At 43.5% G+C, this 16,068-nt stretch overlaps 1 protein-coding gene across 3 annotated transcripts in view; it reads left to right on the forward strand.

Annotated features, from left to right (window-relative positions):
* Window positions 1-16,068, forward strand: part of LOC137637319 (rab-like protein 6) — a 235,033-nt gene that overhangs the window by 181,414 nt on the left and 37,551 nt on the right. For all 3 annotated transcript variants that reach the window (XM_068369567.1, XM_068369572.1, XM_068369563.1), the window contains exon 9: window positions 8,369-8,520. In XM_068369567.1, coding sequence (XP_068225668.1) covers window positions 8,369-8,520 — 152 coding nt within the window. The remainder of the gene's footprint in view (window positions 1-8,368; window positions 8,521-16,068) is intronic.

Here is a 16,068-nt window from a genome sequence, read left to right on the forward strand (position 1 = left end):
GCTCGCTATATATGAGTTGTTTAGTTAGCCAGAGCGACGTTCCCGGCTGTTTCGCTTTAATAATTTTAGCTATTCAGCGTTACACAGGTTTTCTTTATATGATGATTTTAGTATTTCCGTTTTGGCGAAGGATTTGTCGATTCGGGCCTACGCTAGACCTTGTAGCCTAGTCGTTTGGCCCTAGTACTTTCCTGCATGATATTCAGATTTCCAAGTGTTTTAAAATTTTATTGAAGATTTAGGCAGTCTTATACATTTAAGATTATGTTGATTTTCTTCCAAGATAGTATACGAGTGAGTTTCGGTGATTTAGGTAATCGATTCTCTTCGCGCCTAGGCTAGTTGTCTATGGGGACATAGTATACTTTCTCACACTCCCCGGTTGCTCTCTTCTCTTCGGAGAATATGTGCAATCCCTTTCCCTCTGCTTAAGCCTTGGGCTTACCCCTAATGGTTTATCTGAATTGACTTTAGATACAACTATATTAGGGTGTTTCTGTTCTTTCCTGTTTCCAGTAAGTCTGGCTTCAGGAAGGGGGCAGGACATCAGAGTTCTTAGTCTGAGTCTATTTCTGTCTAGCTTGTGGTTGAGATTCCCTTGCTAGGCTGACAGCAGACATAGGAGGCTTAGCCTCCTTAGTTCACTTTCGAAGGTTTCTGTACGAGACGATTCCTTCTTTTTGTGATCTAGCAGACTAGTCCAGTGTTGTTGTTCTCGGTGTGGAGGATGAGATCCTCTTTTCTGTGAATAACAACGCCTTCCTTGCTTTGGTTCCGAGGGAGTTGGCAAGTATTGCTGGCCTCCCTCCTCGGATCTCCCCTAGGCTAAGATGAGTTTTCTTGACTGTGGGTGATTCATTATTAGAGCAAGGTTGGCAGGACCCTCTTCTCCCTTTCCCCCTCTTTCCTTTGTGATGGCCTAGCCATTGCATCCCTGTCCGTCATTCTACATCTGTACCTAGCATAGGTTAGGATGTGGGGTTGACTCAGTCCCTTGCCGGCCAAGGGTCTTCTGCTTTGAGTGCTGCCCGGACCTCCCTTGGTCTCTCATCCATGTTTGTCTGTAGAGCCAGATGGCATTGGTCAGGAAGCCTGAAGTTATATTCTCCCCTTCCTTATGTGCACTCTTTCGGGTTGCCGGGCTATGAGGCAGTACAGTCTCTTATCCCGGCATCCATTCTGTTTTTCTTCTAGTGTTTGTACCCTAGACCGGCTGCCGACCTAAGTGGCCGGCAGCCGGGCAGTCTGAGTTCTCTGGTTATTTTGCTGCCGGCCGGCATTGGTTGTATACCTTTGCTGGCCGGCTATATATCACACCATTGTTCTGCCGGCCGCTACGATTAGTGGCCGGCAGCCGGGTGCTGTTGTTGTTTAGCTGCCGGCTGGCAGTCCCCTGCCAGCCGGCAATAGAAACACACCGAGGTTCGGCCGGCCGCTACGTTTGGCGGCTGGCAGCCGGGTGCTATCTTGTGTAGTTGCCGGCCGGCAGTCACTGCCGACCGGCACGCATTTGAACCAGTGTTCTTCCACCTTATAGTCTATAAGTAGTATACTTCGGGACTAGTTAAGGTGTGTGCCGGCCGGCACATTACCTTCTATACTGTAGCCAGTATTTTTCAGTATAGTATATACTGTAGGGAGAAAACTATAGTATAGTATTTGTTACAACACTAAGTTTTTCTAACACTTTTGTGTTGTCTTGCACAGCCCTTTGGTGTAACCATACAGATAAAGAAAGTGAGTTCTTTCTTATCTACTATCCAGCATTTTAAAATCACTTATTTGGGTGTGAGCTACACCTGTTTCCTCTGGAAATTATTTATTGGTCGCTCTAGAATAGATTAACCATACGATTTTATTATCTGGAAGGTTGCAGCAATTGACTGTGCGGTAAAATACAAGTGTGTGTCTTTCCTTTCGAGTTTAGTTATGCTAAGCTATGTATATCCAGTGATATGTAGTTCACTTGATACTCGTGGAATTTTCTTCTCTTTACAGGATGACCATCCGAAGTGTGGAAGCGTTTTCTGCAACGTCCGCAGCAAGAACTTCTGCGGACATGACTTGTGTAGGACGCACGCAGCATGCGCAGTCTCCAAAGGTGATCTCCGGTATTGGGACCCGCAGGTATGTACCGTGTGCACAAACCTGATTACTGAGGCTTTTGATTCCCCTAAGACGGCGGAGTCAAGGGACGCAGCAAGGGAGAAGCTTCGTACCTGGGTAAGGGGCTTTCAGAAGAACACTTCTGGGCCCTATCTTCCAAGTGAGGAGATGAAGGCTTACCTTTTCCCCAAGGCGTCAGCTGAGGCAGTGATTCCCCAGCCTCAAGCGGAGATACCGTTGGTTCAGATCCCGGTGGATGCTGAAGTCGCGGACGCCCTGCAGGACATCCAATTGGACGATAGGATGTCGGAGGTGTCCGAGCGTTTGGAAGAAGAGCTTCTGGCAGAAGACCAGGAAGAAGAGCAGGCTCCAGACAATGAAGAGGAAGAGTTCGACGAGGTGTCGGCTACTCCGGTTCAGGCCCCTGAACCTATTCCCTCAACATCGTCCTCTCTCCCAGATGAGCTGGGAAAGACCCTTTCCTCCATCGTTGGAATGATCCAACAGATGCAGAGGGAAAATAATGAGAAGGCTGCTGCAATGAAGCTGGAGATGCGGAGACTTGCAGCATCACGTGGGCCCCAGAAGAAGCTCAGCATGAAAGACCTTCCCTTGTGCTCAGATGCCAACCCTTGGAGGTATGCCGAGCACATGCCTATGACGACGTGAAAAATCGTCTTTTCGGAGAAGTTGGGCTCAGTCCCCCTTGAGGAGGTGGAATTCTGGCCCAGCAAAGAGTCGTATCCGGACTGTTATGTCCGTCTAAGGAAGGAACCAGCCTCAAAGGAAGAAACGGAGCCGAAGGAGGTCATAGTTTTGGACCACGCTAAGGCTCAAGCTTTACTGTCAAGCTCGATGAAAGAGAGAGGCTTCACAAACTCAAAGGTACCTGCTTTGAGTAAGAAGTACCCTTCCTTTGTGTCTTCTCCTTCTAGAGCCTTCCCCTTTATGCAGAAAGGGTTTACGGCTGTGCTGAAAGCAATCGAGGCAGGTAAGCCATGCCCCTCCATGGAGGAGTGTAAACCTCTGTCTTTGGCCCTACCCATGGACCATTAGGACTGGAAGAACGTCCATCTTACCTTCTCAGTCGGGAAGTTGGAGGCTGATATTGCCGGACGTCAGTTCGGTGAGAACCTCCCCAAGCTGTCTGACTTTCTTTTGCGCAGGGAGCTTGAGACAAAAGAAAGACTTGCTGCCTCAATGTCTCATCAAACGACTCTGGAGACAATGGCAAGTGACCCCAAGGTCCATGAAATGTTTATGGTAGTGGCTAAGACACACCTAGCCACAGTGACGAAGGACCTTTATAGCTTCGTCAAAGCTAGGAGGGCTTGTAGGGAGTTCGTGTTCGCCTCGGCTGTGGTGAGGCACGAGCCAAGGAAGCTAATCTCCTCCAGCATTTGGGGCAAAGACCTCTTCCCTAGTGAAGCGGTCAAGGAGGTTGTAGATAAGGCCGCCACGGAGAATAGAAACCTTCTCCAGAAGTGGGGCCTATCTCTCAAGAGAAAGTCTTCCCCGGATGAGGGTCCCCAACCAAAGAGGAAGACTAAGAAGACTAGGCTACCCTCTCGGCCAGCCAAGCCATTCAGACAGCAGCAGCAGCAACAACTTCCTATGCCTACAGTGCCCCAGATGGTGGCACAAACCCCGACCACGTACCAGTGGGTACCCCAAGCCGTGTCGACGCAGTCTCCGGCATTTAACCCAGCGTTCGAAGGGCAGTCAACTACCTTTCGAGCGAAGCCTAGAGGAGCAGCCAGAGGTTCGTCTAGACGCCCCTCAAGGGGGAGCGGATTCAGGGGTGGTCGCGGTCAAGGAGGCAACACCTCAGGGCAACAGCAGCCAAAGTGAGATGATACCGGTAGGAGGGAGACTTCAGTATTTTCGGGATCGGTGGACCTTCGATCTCTGGGCCCACAGCCTACTCAAGAATGGACTGGGTTGGAGCTGGTACAGCTCTCCACCCCTGTGCCCTCAATTTTTCCAACACTCCACCCCCGTTCTGGAGGAGTACATTCAAGAACTGTTGGAGAAAAGAGTAATCCGAAGGGTAAAGTCCATCAAATTCCAAGGGAGGCTGTTTTGTGTTCCCAAGAAGGACTCAGAAAAACTCAGAGTCATTCTGGACTTGTCGCCACTCAACAAGTTCATAGTGAACTGCAAGTTCAAGATGCTAACACTGCAACACATAAGGACCTTACTGCCCAAGAGGGCATATACCGTCTCCATAGATTTGTCAGACGCCTATTGGCACGTTCCAATCAATCGTCAACTCTCCCCCTACCTAGGGTTCAAGCTACATCGAAGACTCTACGCCTTCAGAGCAATGCCATTCGGGCTAAGCATAGCCCTAAGGATCTTCACGAAGCTTGCAAGCGTAGCTCTCAAACAATTACGCCTAAAGGGAATCCAGGTGGTAGCCTACCTGGACGACTGGCTGGTGTGGGCAGCATCCAAGACAGAATGTTTGCAAGCTTCCCTACAGGTGATCCAGTTCCTAGAGCATCTAGGCTTCAAGATCAACAGAAAAAAGTCTCGACTTTCTCCATCTCAAAAGTTCCAGTGGTTGGGAATCCACTGGGACCTAGTGTCACACCAACTCTCCATCCCGGCGAAGAAGAGGAAGGAGATAGCTGGTTCTGTCAAGAGACTTCTGGATTCCGAAAGGATATCAAGACACGAACAGGAGAGAGTGCTGGGTTCTCTGCAGTTTGCCTCAGTAACAGACCTGGTGCTAAAAGCACAGCTAAAAGATGCAACCGGAGTTTGGAGAAGTTATGCATCAAACGCGCGAAGAGATCTGATAAGACCAGTACCGCTTCGTCTACGTACGCTTCTCAGGCCTTGGTCCCAAGTCAAGCAACTAAAGAAGTCGGTGCTTCTTCAGCCACCTCCCCCCTCGTTGACTATTCACACAGACGCCTCGAAGGAGGGGTGGGGAGGTCATTCTCATCGGAAGAAGGCCCAAGGAACTTGGTCCAATCTATTCAAGACATTTCACATAAACTTTCTGGAAGCTATGGCAGTACTCCTTACCTTGAAGAAAGTCTCCCCTCGTCGCTCGATCCACATAAGGTTGGTACTGGACAGCGAGGTGATTGTGAGATGCTTGAATCGACAAGGTTCGAGGTCACCACCACTCAACCAGGTGATGTTGGCTATCTTTCGACTGGCGGAAAAGAAGAAGTGGTACCTGTCGGCAGTTCACCTTCAAGGAGTCCGTAATGTGACAGCGGAAGCTCTATCCAGGTTCACACCGATAGAGTCGGAATGGTCCCTAGACGCAGGATCATTCTCCTTCATCTTGAGTCAAGTCCCAGAACTGCAGATAGACCTCTTTGCGACGAAAGACAACAAGAAGTTACCCCTTTACGTGTCCCCGTACGAGGATCCCTTGGCGGAAGCAGTGGACGTGATGTCCCTCGACTGGAACAGATGGTCCAGGATTTACCTGTTCCCTCCTCACAACCTTCTATTGAGGGTCCTCAACAAACTCAGATCTTTCAAGGGAGTAGCGGCAATAGTGGCTCACAAGTGGCCGAACAGCGTGTGGTTCCCTCTGGCATTGGAACTACGGCTAAAGTGTCTACCGTTACCAGATCCAGTTCTGACCCAGCGAGTTCAGAAGTCGACTGTCTGCGCTTCATCACAGAAAACCCGGAACCTGCAGCTCATGATGTTCTCTCCCTAGCAGTGAGAAAACGTTTCGGGATTTCGAAAGACAGTATAGACTTCCTAGAGGAATATAAGTGCAAATCCACTAGAAGGCATTATGAGTCATCATGGAGAAAATGGGTGGCCTTTGTCAAGGCGAAGAATCCGCAAAAGATCTCGACGGACTTCTGCTTATCTTTCTTCATCCACCTCCATGGTCAAGGGTTAGCAGCCAACACAATATCAACGTGTAAATCTGCTTTGACAAGACCCATTTTATATGCCTTCCAGGTCGACCTCTCTAACGATATTTTTAATAAAATTCCGAAAGCCTGTGCTAGGCTCAGACCATCAGCACCTCCAAAGCCCATTTCATGGTCTTTAGATAAAGTTCTTCATTTCGCTTCGCTGTTGAACAATGAGGAGTGTGCTTTAAAGGATTTGACCCAAAAAGTTATTTTCTTGTTTGCACTCGCGTCGGGGGCTAGGGTTAGTGAAATTGTAGCCCTCTCGAGAGAGGAAGGTCGTGTTCAGTTCTTGGATGGGGGAGAACTGAATCTGTTTCCGGATCCTACGTTTCTCGCCAAGAACGAGTTACCCACCAACAGGTGGGGTCCCTGGAGAATCTGCCCTCTGAAAGAAGATGCATCTCTATGTCCAGTGGAATGCCTAAAGGTCTATCTTCGTAGAACTTCAGACTTCAGGGGTGGTCAACTATTCAGGGGAGAAACATCAGGCTCAAATTTATCACTGAAACAACTTAGGGCGAAAATCACCTATTTTATTCGCAGAGCGGATCTAGACAGTACACCCGCAGGTCACGATCCGAGGAAAGTTGCCTCATCCTTAAATTTCTTCAATAGTATGGATTTCGAACATCTTCGCTCATACACTGGCTGGAAGTCTTCCAGAGTTTTCTTTCGTCACTATGCGAAGCAAGTGGAGCAACTAAAGAGGTCTGTGGTAGCAGTGGGTAGTGTCGTTAACCCTGCTGTTTAACTCTGCGAGGAACAGTGGATTTAATTGGGACGATTAATTCCGGGGTGAGTGTGTAGTTACGAACTGTTCTACAAACTAAGTTTTAGGGCACTGGGGCGCCCACATTGACTGTTCCATATTCAAAGGTGAACCTATCATAAGTGCAGATATGTGTGCCAAGCGTTTCCAACGCTAATGTAACTGATTAGTAATACAGACTTTTATGATTTTGATACCTCGGTTTGTTAAAAGTAGTGCTAATGTTCTTCTTTCAGATAAACAAGTTTTCTGTTTACTATCTTGCTTATGCTTATTTATTGGTTATCCTCCTCTTATATATGTATAATTGTTGTTTAACCTGTTTTATTTTATTGTTTGTCAATAAACTAGTTCTTGTGAACCTTGCGTCTCCTTCGCCTGTGTCATTTTACTTGAAATGATTTAGCATTACGTTTACTATGTATATTTATCTGGGATAATTCTAATAGATTGTTCCTTTATGCAAGCATTTTTGCATTGGTTTATGCTTTCCCCTAGCGGGAGGACTCCATGTCCTAAGGGGACGGTGGAGGATATGCAAGTTTTCCTCCTACCCGGATATAAACCTTTGTCCAATCCAGTAATGAACGGGGAACTGGTCGATATTTCATATTGACTCAGTGGTTCTTTACAAACTATGGTTTACATGATATAGGGTGAGACCACTATATTGGCTTGTCTGTTATTCATACATAGGTATATGTACTCTTCGAGACTTTTCCAGAGTCTAGTATGATTCCTCCCTGTAGGGGGCAGGAAGCACTAACATGGTCTATGGTTAGATGAAAAGATGTATGACGGTAACATCTTAGGTCTCTAGGTCTAGTTGGCCGGGAAATACCTTCGGGGAGTACGGCACGTTTTGAGAATCCACTGATATAGTAATGCTCTGGTATACTTCCATCAGGATGACATGGCTTGAGCCCAAAAAACGGATTTTGAGCGAAGCGAAAAATCTATTTTTGGGTGAGATGGTCATGTCGTCCTGATGGACCCGCCCTTCCCTTTTCTTCTAAAAAAGGCTGTAGGTCCCCTCCCTACATACAGTATCTGTAGCACCTCGTGTATCGCTACAAGGAATACAGATGGTGCCGTGAGCGGCGCAATGCACGCTTACGAAACGGGAGAGGAGAGATACCTTGCGAGCGGCTCTCCTTTCTTTCTCGTTTTTCGTTTTCTTGCCAATTGACCACTTCGAAGTGTTAACTCTGTTCGGGGTGCAGATTGCTATGTGGCGTGTCAAGAATACGTCCTCTGATATTTCGCGATATCCCTGGTTCTTTTATTAGGGATATTCGCTCCAGGAGTTAAAATTCTGGGTACCTTAAGGTAAATTTTCTGGGAATATCACCGTAGTTATATATACCCAAGGAAGCTACCCTTTAGGAACTTCCATCAGGACGACATGGCCATCTCACCCAAAAATAGATTTTTCGCTTCGCTCAAAATTCGTTTTATAACATACGGGGGAATAAGATTAAATATAATAGTATTCATTAATAGCATATATGTAATATTGACAATAGTGAGCATATAATTCCTGGTGGTTAATGATGATGATAAAGGCTAATTAATTCTCTTATCTACGTAGGAAATGGTCGACACTTAGAAGAAACGTACCGTTTTGGGTCTGTCTTGGGAAAGGGTGGATTTGGCACTGTATATTCCGGGTGGAGAGTTCGTGATGGTGCCCCTGTAGCTATCAAGCAAGTGGCCAGAGCAAAGATTACTGCTTGGGATATGGTGAGTATTTTAAATTTTGATTTTAAGTGTAAAAACTTTCCTGACTCGCTTGTATGGTGCAAAGTAATTATAATTACTAGCTACACTTTTTTAAGTCTAAAATACAATTTTTATTTCATATATGTGCCAGTCTGGAGTACATTTAGAATTATTGTAGTTGAGTGCTCGTGAATATTAATAGGAACATATTTTAGAAGTTACTATATTTTTTTTTATAGAATGTGGTTTTTATTGTAGTTTTAAATAGACTAATGTAACCTCTTATTTGTAATATTTTAACTAAGAAACTTGAAATATTTTGTTTATGGTTTTTAATATTAGGCGCTCGTGTTAAAGTTAAAATATCTATTGGTCTATTTCGCAGTATATGTAGTTTTGCAATTTTATACTAGATTAGAACATAAGTATATATGATCTTGTAATTTCTAGTCGAAAAAGTACTTTATACATTTATTAATACACGGGGTATATACTGTTTCAATTTCCTAAGTCTTATGCAATGGAAAATTACATTTTGTCCTCTCACGGTAATATTACTAAACTATTTCCTAATTGACCATCAAAATTATCTCTCGAGAATTTAGAATTTACGGAATTGGACAAGTGTGTAAATAGATGTATTGTGGGGGGGGGGGGGGGGGAAGACATCGGTGTGTTTACAATTCTTGTTTTGATCCTCCACGCCATCTCATGGTGCGTTTGAAAGTAGGCCAGTCGTCACATCATAGTCCACACTCACTTGCATTCCTCCTCGTCTCTCCCTCCCTCTCCTCTCTCCTCCTCTCTACCTTCCCTCCTGTGTCTTGACTGTCTTGCAATATTATGGCTTTGGTTTTAAGGTTTTCATCTGCTGCATGTGTGTTGTTGCTGAGATCTTGAAGAATTTTGATGGTAGCCAGCATTTTTTTAATTGCATGAAATTTTAGAATTTAAGTTGTGGATAATTTTCTTTTGCATACGTGTTTATATACATAGAGAGAGAGAGAGAGAGAGAGAGAGAGAGAGAGAGAGAGAGAGAGAGAGAGAGAGAGAGAATACATAGAGAGAGAGAGAGCGAGAGAGAGAGAGAGAATACATAGAGAGAGAGAGAGAGAGAGAGAGAGAGAGAGAGAGAGAGAGAGAGAGAGAGAGAGAGAGGGGGGGGGGTGTTTCAGCGGGTATGGGGTTTGGTCTAGTTGGAGAGGACGAGGAGTGCTACCAGTGGATCGATATGAGCCGACTTGTCTGGAGCGAGGAGAGAGAGAGAGAGAGAGAGAGAGGAGAGAGAGAGAGAGAGAGAGAGAGAGAGAGAGAGAGAGAGAGAGAGAGAGAGGGGTGTTTCAGCGGGTATGGGGTTTGGTCTAGTTGGAGAGGACGAGGAGTGCTACCAGTGGATCGATATGAGCCGACTTGTCTGGAGCGAGGAGAGAGAGAGAGAGAGAAAGGGGTGTTTCAGCGGGTATGGGGTTTGGTCTAGTTGGAGAGGATGAGGAGTGCTACCAGTGGATCGATATGAGCCGACTTGTCTGGAGCGAGGAGAGAGAGAGAGAGAGAGGGGTGTTTCAGCAGGTAGGGGGTTTGGTCTAGTTGGAGAGGACGAGGAGTGCTACCAGTGGATCGATATGAGCCGACTTGTCTGGAGCGAGGAGAGAGAGAGAGAGAGAGAGAGAGAGAGAGAGAGAGAGAGAGAGAGAGAGAGAGAGAGAGAGAGCAAGTGGAGAGGGAGGGAATGGATATATATAGAGAGAGAGAGTGGTGATAGCAGCGCTCTTACAGGCGTGTGTGGCCTTGTGTGGGCTGAAAAGATGCGTGGGCGTTTGTATGTATACAAGGGTGCTATTGTAAAGACTCAGATTGCAAAGAAGCTCTTGGAAGCCCAGTTAGGATAAAGATTTTTTTTTCCTGCTTGGTTTTGAGAAGGTCTAGTTGTTTGTTGTTGTTGTTGGGCTGTTTAAAGCATATGTTTGGAATCTGTCCTGTCCTTTGCTCTAGTCAATGCGCTCATGTGAACCTTATCCTTGTGGGTGGCAGGGGAAATTTTTGCCATGAATTTTGGCCCACTTTTCCTCTAGGTCAGGGATGGGGAACCTGCGGCCTTAAGGCCGCATGCGGCCTTCTGGACCACCAGGTGCGGCCTTCTATGACCTTTTAATATATATACAGTGATGCCTCAGGATACGAAATTAATCCGTTCAGGATGCGGTTTCGTATCCTGATATTTTCGTATCCTGAGTCGCGTTGTACATGTAAATAGCCTAATCCGTTCCAAGCCTTATAAAAAGTCACCTTTTCTTTCATAAACACGCTAAACTGTAGTAATAAACATGCAATGCAGCCATTTCTATCATTCAATAATTAACACAACCGTTAAAAACAGCCTAATCCATTCCAGAAACCACTATGAGATTATTCAATAATGTAGTTATAGCCAAGTTATCCCCCCCAAGCCCAAAGAAAACAGTCCGTTTTCTTTACTACTGTATAAAAGTTACGGTACTGTATCTACGTAAAGCATTTAGATCACTGAAGGTGTATTGTTACCGGTACGTACACCTAAATTAAGGATTGATACCTGTACACTCTGAAAAAAAGGTTACAGTTAATTAGTGTAACAAAAAAGTTGAAACCTACCTTTTGATTGAGACGATGTCCGATAGCGAAGTCGCGGCAGAGGAGGATGGCATAAGGCAGAAAACGTAACAAGTGACAGACTACGTACAGTAATTTACACACTTAACACATTAACACTTAAACTTTACGAAATAAAAAAATGGCAGAAATAATTAACACTTAACATTACGTATGGAAAACTATAAAATGAAAGAAAAAATTACTTCAACACTTAACGGTAACATAAAACTTAAAATTGAATTTTTTTTTTTGCTTTTTTATAACTTTACGTTTTTCTTATTTTCTAAATCTCTTCTACTTCTTCATCACTTTCTTTTTTCTGTTTCTTTTCTTTACTTTCACCTTCTACTTCTTCATCACTTTCTTTTTTCTGTTTCTTTTCTTTACTTTCACCTTCTAATTCTTCATCCCTTCCTCTTTTCTGTTTCTTTTCTTCACTTTCACCTTCGTCTTGGCCTACTAATACCGCTGGCCTCTTTAATAAGAAACTATCCATTGAAGCTTGTTTCTGCCTACTTTTCAACACATTTCTAAAATGCGTTAGGCAAACGTCATTGCAGTGTTGAAGCGCACGGTTGGTATAAACTTTTTCTAGATGTTCCTTTTCGACGTAGTCTGCCATTTTATGGAAACATGCAAGAATTTCCTTGATGTCTGCCGTTTTCAAAGGTGCAACATCCTCCTCATCACCGATAGAGAACTGCTCTTGAACATCACTCACTTGCATCGTCTCCAACTCCTTCAAGTCGTCCGTCGTCAACTCCTCGTGGTGCTCCTCGATAAGTTCATCTATATCTTCCGCGCTAACTTCCAGCCCCATGGACGTACCAAGATGTACGATGTCAGCCACCTCAGACTGCTGAATTGGTTCAGGATCGTCAACGATCTCGGCTTCGCCTCCAGGCTTCCCGAACCCCTCGAAGTCTCATGCAGAGACAGCATCAGGCCACAGCTTCCTCCAAGATGAGTTTAGGGTACGCCTCGAAACTTCCTGCCAAGCGAGATCGATGAGTTTGAGGCATATCACGATGTTGAAGTGATCTTTCCAAAATTCACGCAGAGTGAGGTTTGTACTCTCTGTGACTTGGAAACATCTATTGAAGAGATGCTTCGTGTACAATTTTTTAAAATTAGAAATAACTTGCTGGTCCATGGGCTGGAGGAGAGGGGTGGTGTTAGGCGGTAGATACAGGACCTTTATGAAGGAATACTCTGCCAGAAGATATTCCTCGAGGCTAGGAGGGTGAGCTGGAACATTGTCCAACACCAGCAGACATTTCATAGGGAGGCGCTTTTCTTCCAAATATTTTCGGACAGTCGGACCGAAGCAGACATTCACCCAATCAATGAACAGTTGCCTCGTTACCCAGGCTTTTGCATTCGCCTTCCACATCACGGGAAGGTTCTCCTTAATGACTTTGTGGGCTTTGAAGGCTCGGGGATTTTCTGAATGGTACACCAGCAGGGGCTTTATCTTGCAGTCCCCACTGGCGTTTGCACAAAAAGCAAGGGTAAGCCTGTCCTTCATAGGCTTATGTCCGAGTAGCCTCTTCTCCTCCGCCGTGATGAACGTCCGACGAGGCATTTTCTTCCAGAAAAGCCCAGTTTCGTCGCAATTGAAAACTTGCTGCGAACTGTAGCCTTCCTGCAGAGTCAACTCGTCGAACGTTTTAACAAAGGCTTCGGCGGCCTTCGTGTCCGAGCTGGCTGCCTCCCCATGCCGTACCACTGAATGGATGCCAGTCCTTTTCTTGAACTTCTCGAACCACCCACGAGAAGCCTTGAACTCTGGGGGTTCCTGCTGGGATGTTCCTTCTCCTGCTCCTTCTTCGGCCTGAGCACGCACGAGATCACCGAAAATGGCGGAGGCCTTCTGGCAAATTGTAGTCTCAGTGATGGTGTCTCCTGAGATCTCTTTTTCCTTGATCCACACAAGAAGCAGCCTCTCCATCTCGTCATGCACGTGCGTTCTCTTGTTGGAGAAAATAGTGACGCCCTTAGAAGGTGTCGCTGCTTTTATGGCCGCCTTCTGCTTCAGGATGGTGCCTATCGTAGATGGATTCCGGCCATACTCCTTGGTGATCGCATTTAAACGCATGCCAGACTCGTACTTTTTAACGATTTCAAGTTTCGTTTCCATCGAGAGCATCGTCTTCTTCTTCTTTCCTTCGGCAACATTCTTGGGACCCATGGCTACAGTAATACGTAATATAATACACTATGTAACGTTATATACAGTCTATGTATAGTAAACACTAATACAGTACAGTGCACAGTAACGAATGTTTATTAACGATAACACGTGGCGTACGAATGTACTGTATATTAACACTAAGTCAAACAAGCGAAAGCACACAATGTCTGTTAACGATACCGCGGTCGGAACAAAAAGAGAGAGAGAGAGATGAACGCCCGTGCGTAGGCAAGCTGGGATAGTTGCCGACCAATAGGAAAGCAGGATCTTATGGCGTCAGCTAGCGTCTAAGTAGGGAGATAACCAATGGGTGAGCGGGAGGCTGTAAGTTAGTCTACTCAAGTTCAAAGTCAGGCGGCGCGCGCTTTTTAAAATTACTCTCGGCGAAGAGTTGGGATCTCGTAAGGTTTTCGTATCCTGAAATTTTATCCGTATCCTGGGGCATAAAAATCTTCGAATCACTTTTCGCATCCTGAATTTTTCGTAAGCAGAAACTTTCGTATCCAGAGGTATCACTGTATATATATATATATATATATATATATATATATATATATATATATATACATATATATATATATATATATATATATATATATATATATATATATATATATATATGTGTGTATACATAAGCTATATATATTTCTTTTTTTCATATTGAACATTTTGTCTAAAATCTTTATCCAGGCACATACACACATTTTATATATATATATATATATATATATATATATATATATATATATATATATATATATATATATATATATATATATATATATGTGTGTGTGTGTGTGTGTGTGTACTTACAGTACACCAAAGTGCACACAAATACACAAAAGGAAAGTTATCTATGTATAGTGATGTCGCTCCAAGATATTGGTAGCATTTTTCTTTTGTGATACTGCAATTGTAACGGTTAAAAAATTAAATGCACAGCAACACTGTGCTCTTCATAAAGAAAATAAATATGCCAAATTAGAGGGTGACCCTCGAAAAATAGCACTGCAAGAACTGAAAAATGGAAAACAGATGCAAAAACAGTTTTTCCAGTCTATGTTACAAGGGAATGCTACGACAGAAGCAAGCTATAAAGTTGCATATTTGCTTAAAAAAAAGGTAAGCCATTCAGTGATGCAGAACTCATAAAGGACTGTATTTTAGATGTGGTAGGATGTATAGATCCCGATAAACTTAAGTATAAAGAGGTGCCTCTTTCATGAAGGACTAACACAGATCGACAGCCTGAATTGGCCTGAAATGTAACAGAACAATTGAAAAATATAATAGAAAAAGATAATATATATTACTCAGTAGCTTTGGATTAATCAACAGATTCCACTAATTCAGAACAAGTATTGTATTTTATGAAGAATTGCTTGCTTTAGGCACCTTTAAAGTAAGGACACGGGGGGATAGATATTTTTAACAACTTCAAAGAGCAATGTCATAAAATAGGACTAAATTTGACTAATTTGGTAAGTGTGTGCACGGTTGGTGCTCCAGCTATGATGGCTAAAAATGAAGGATTTTTTGGACATCATAAGAAAAAAACCAAGAACCAAATGCACTGATTTCTTTTCATTGTATTTTACACCAGCAAAATCTCAGTTTAAAATCTGTAACTTTAAATGATACTTTGCAAAAGATTATTAGCATTATTAACTATATTCGAGGGAATGCCTCAAAGCATCGTCCATTTTAAAGCATGCTGATGGATGGAGGGCGAATTAATTAGTGTAGATTTGCCATATCACTCAAAAGTACGCTGGTGCTGGTTGTCGCAAGGGAAGGTATTGGTCAAATTTTTTTCTTTATAAAGGCAAATTATTGACTTTTTCCAAGAAAACAAGTATTGTGATTTATCAGATCCAAATGTTTACAGAGATGTTGCCTTATTATATGATGTGATGTTAAAACAAAATGAGTTCAGCACTTCATTGCAAGGCAAAAATAAATGTATTTATGTGGCAGAAAAATCAGGCATTTAGAAAGAAACTGTTGCATTTCAAGTCCTTTTTGGATCAATCAAAACTTTCAGAAGAACACTCCTCAGCTTACGAAAGTAATGAGTGAAACTGAGGATATCTATGGATATTTTAAAGAATATGAGTTGATTTTAGACACATTGATTGAAGAATACAATAAAAGATTCAATGATTTTGAAAACCATAGCATCACACTGAAACTTGCTTTTTAACTTCACTTTGTTGATGTATCAGAGGCTCCTGAAGAGTTACAAATGGAGCTTATTGAAATATCTGAGGATAATATCTTGAAGTCTATGACAAGAGAGAAAATCCCGTCGAAATTTGGAAAAACGTGATAGAATATCCTTGTCATCGTGAACATGCACGACGATTAATTTCCTGTTTTTCTTCAACATACTGTTGTGAATCCACATTTTCGTACTTGGCGCAAATCAAAAATTCACTGAGAACTCAGTTGACAGATGAGCATTTGGAGGACTGATTGAGACTAAGAACCACTATGCTAGAGCCTGATACCGAAATGCTTTCTCAAAAGAAGCAACCCCAAAGAAGTCATTAATATGTATAAAAAAAGTTCATGCTTGCTTACTGTTTATTGAATATTGGAAATATTTTACATTCTCGATGCTTATATATAATTTTTTAAGGTTATTATTTCTTTACTTGTTCCTTGAATACAAAAAACCTTCTCTCTTCATTAAAATAATTTGAAATGTCATGCTTTCGATATTATTCATCTACTTATTACCT

The sequence above is a fragment of the Palaemon carinicauda genome, chromosome 3 (assembly GCF_036898095.1).
Source record: "Palaemon carinicauda isolate YSFRI2023 chromosome 3, ASM3689809v2, whole genome shotgun sequence".
Lineage (NCBI taxonomy): Eukaryota > Metazoa > Arthropoda > Malacostraca > Decapoda > Palaemonidae > Palaemon > Palaemon carinicauda.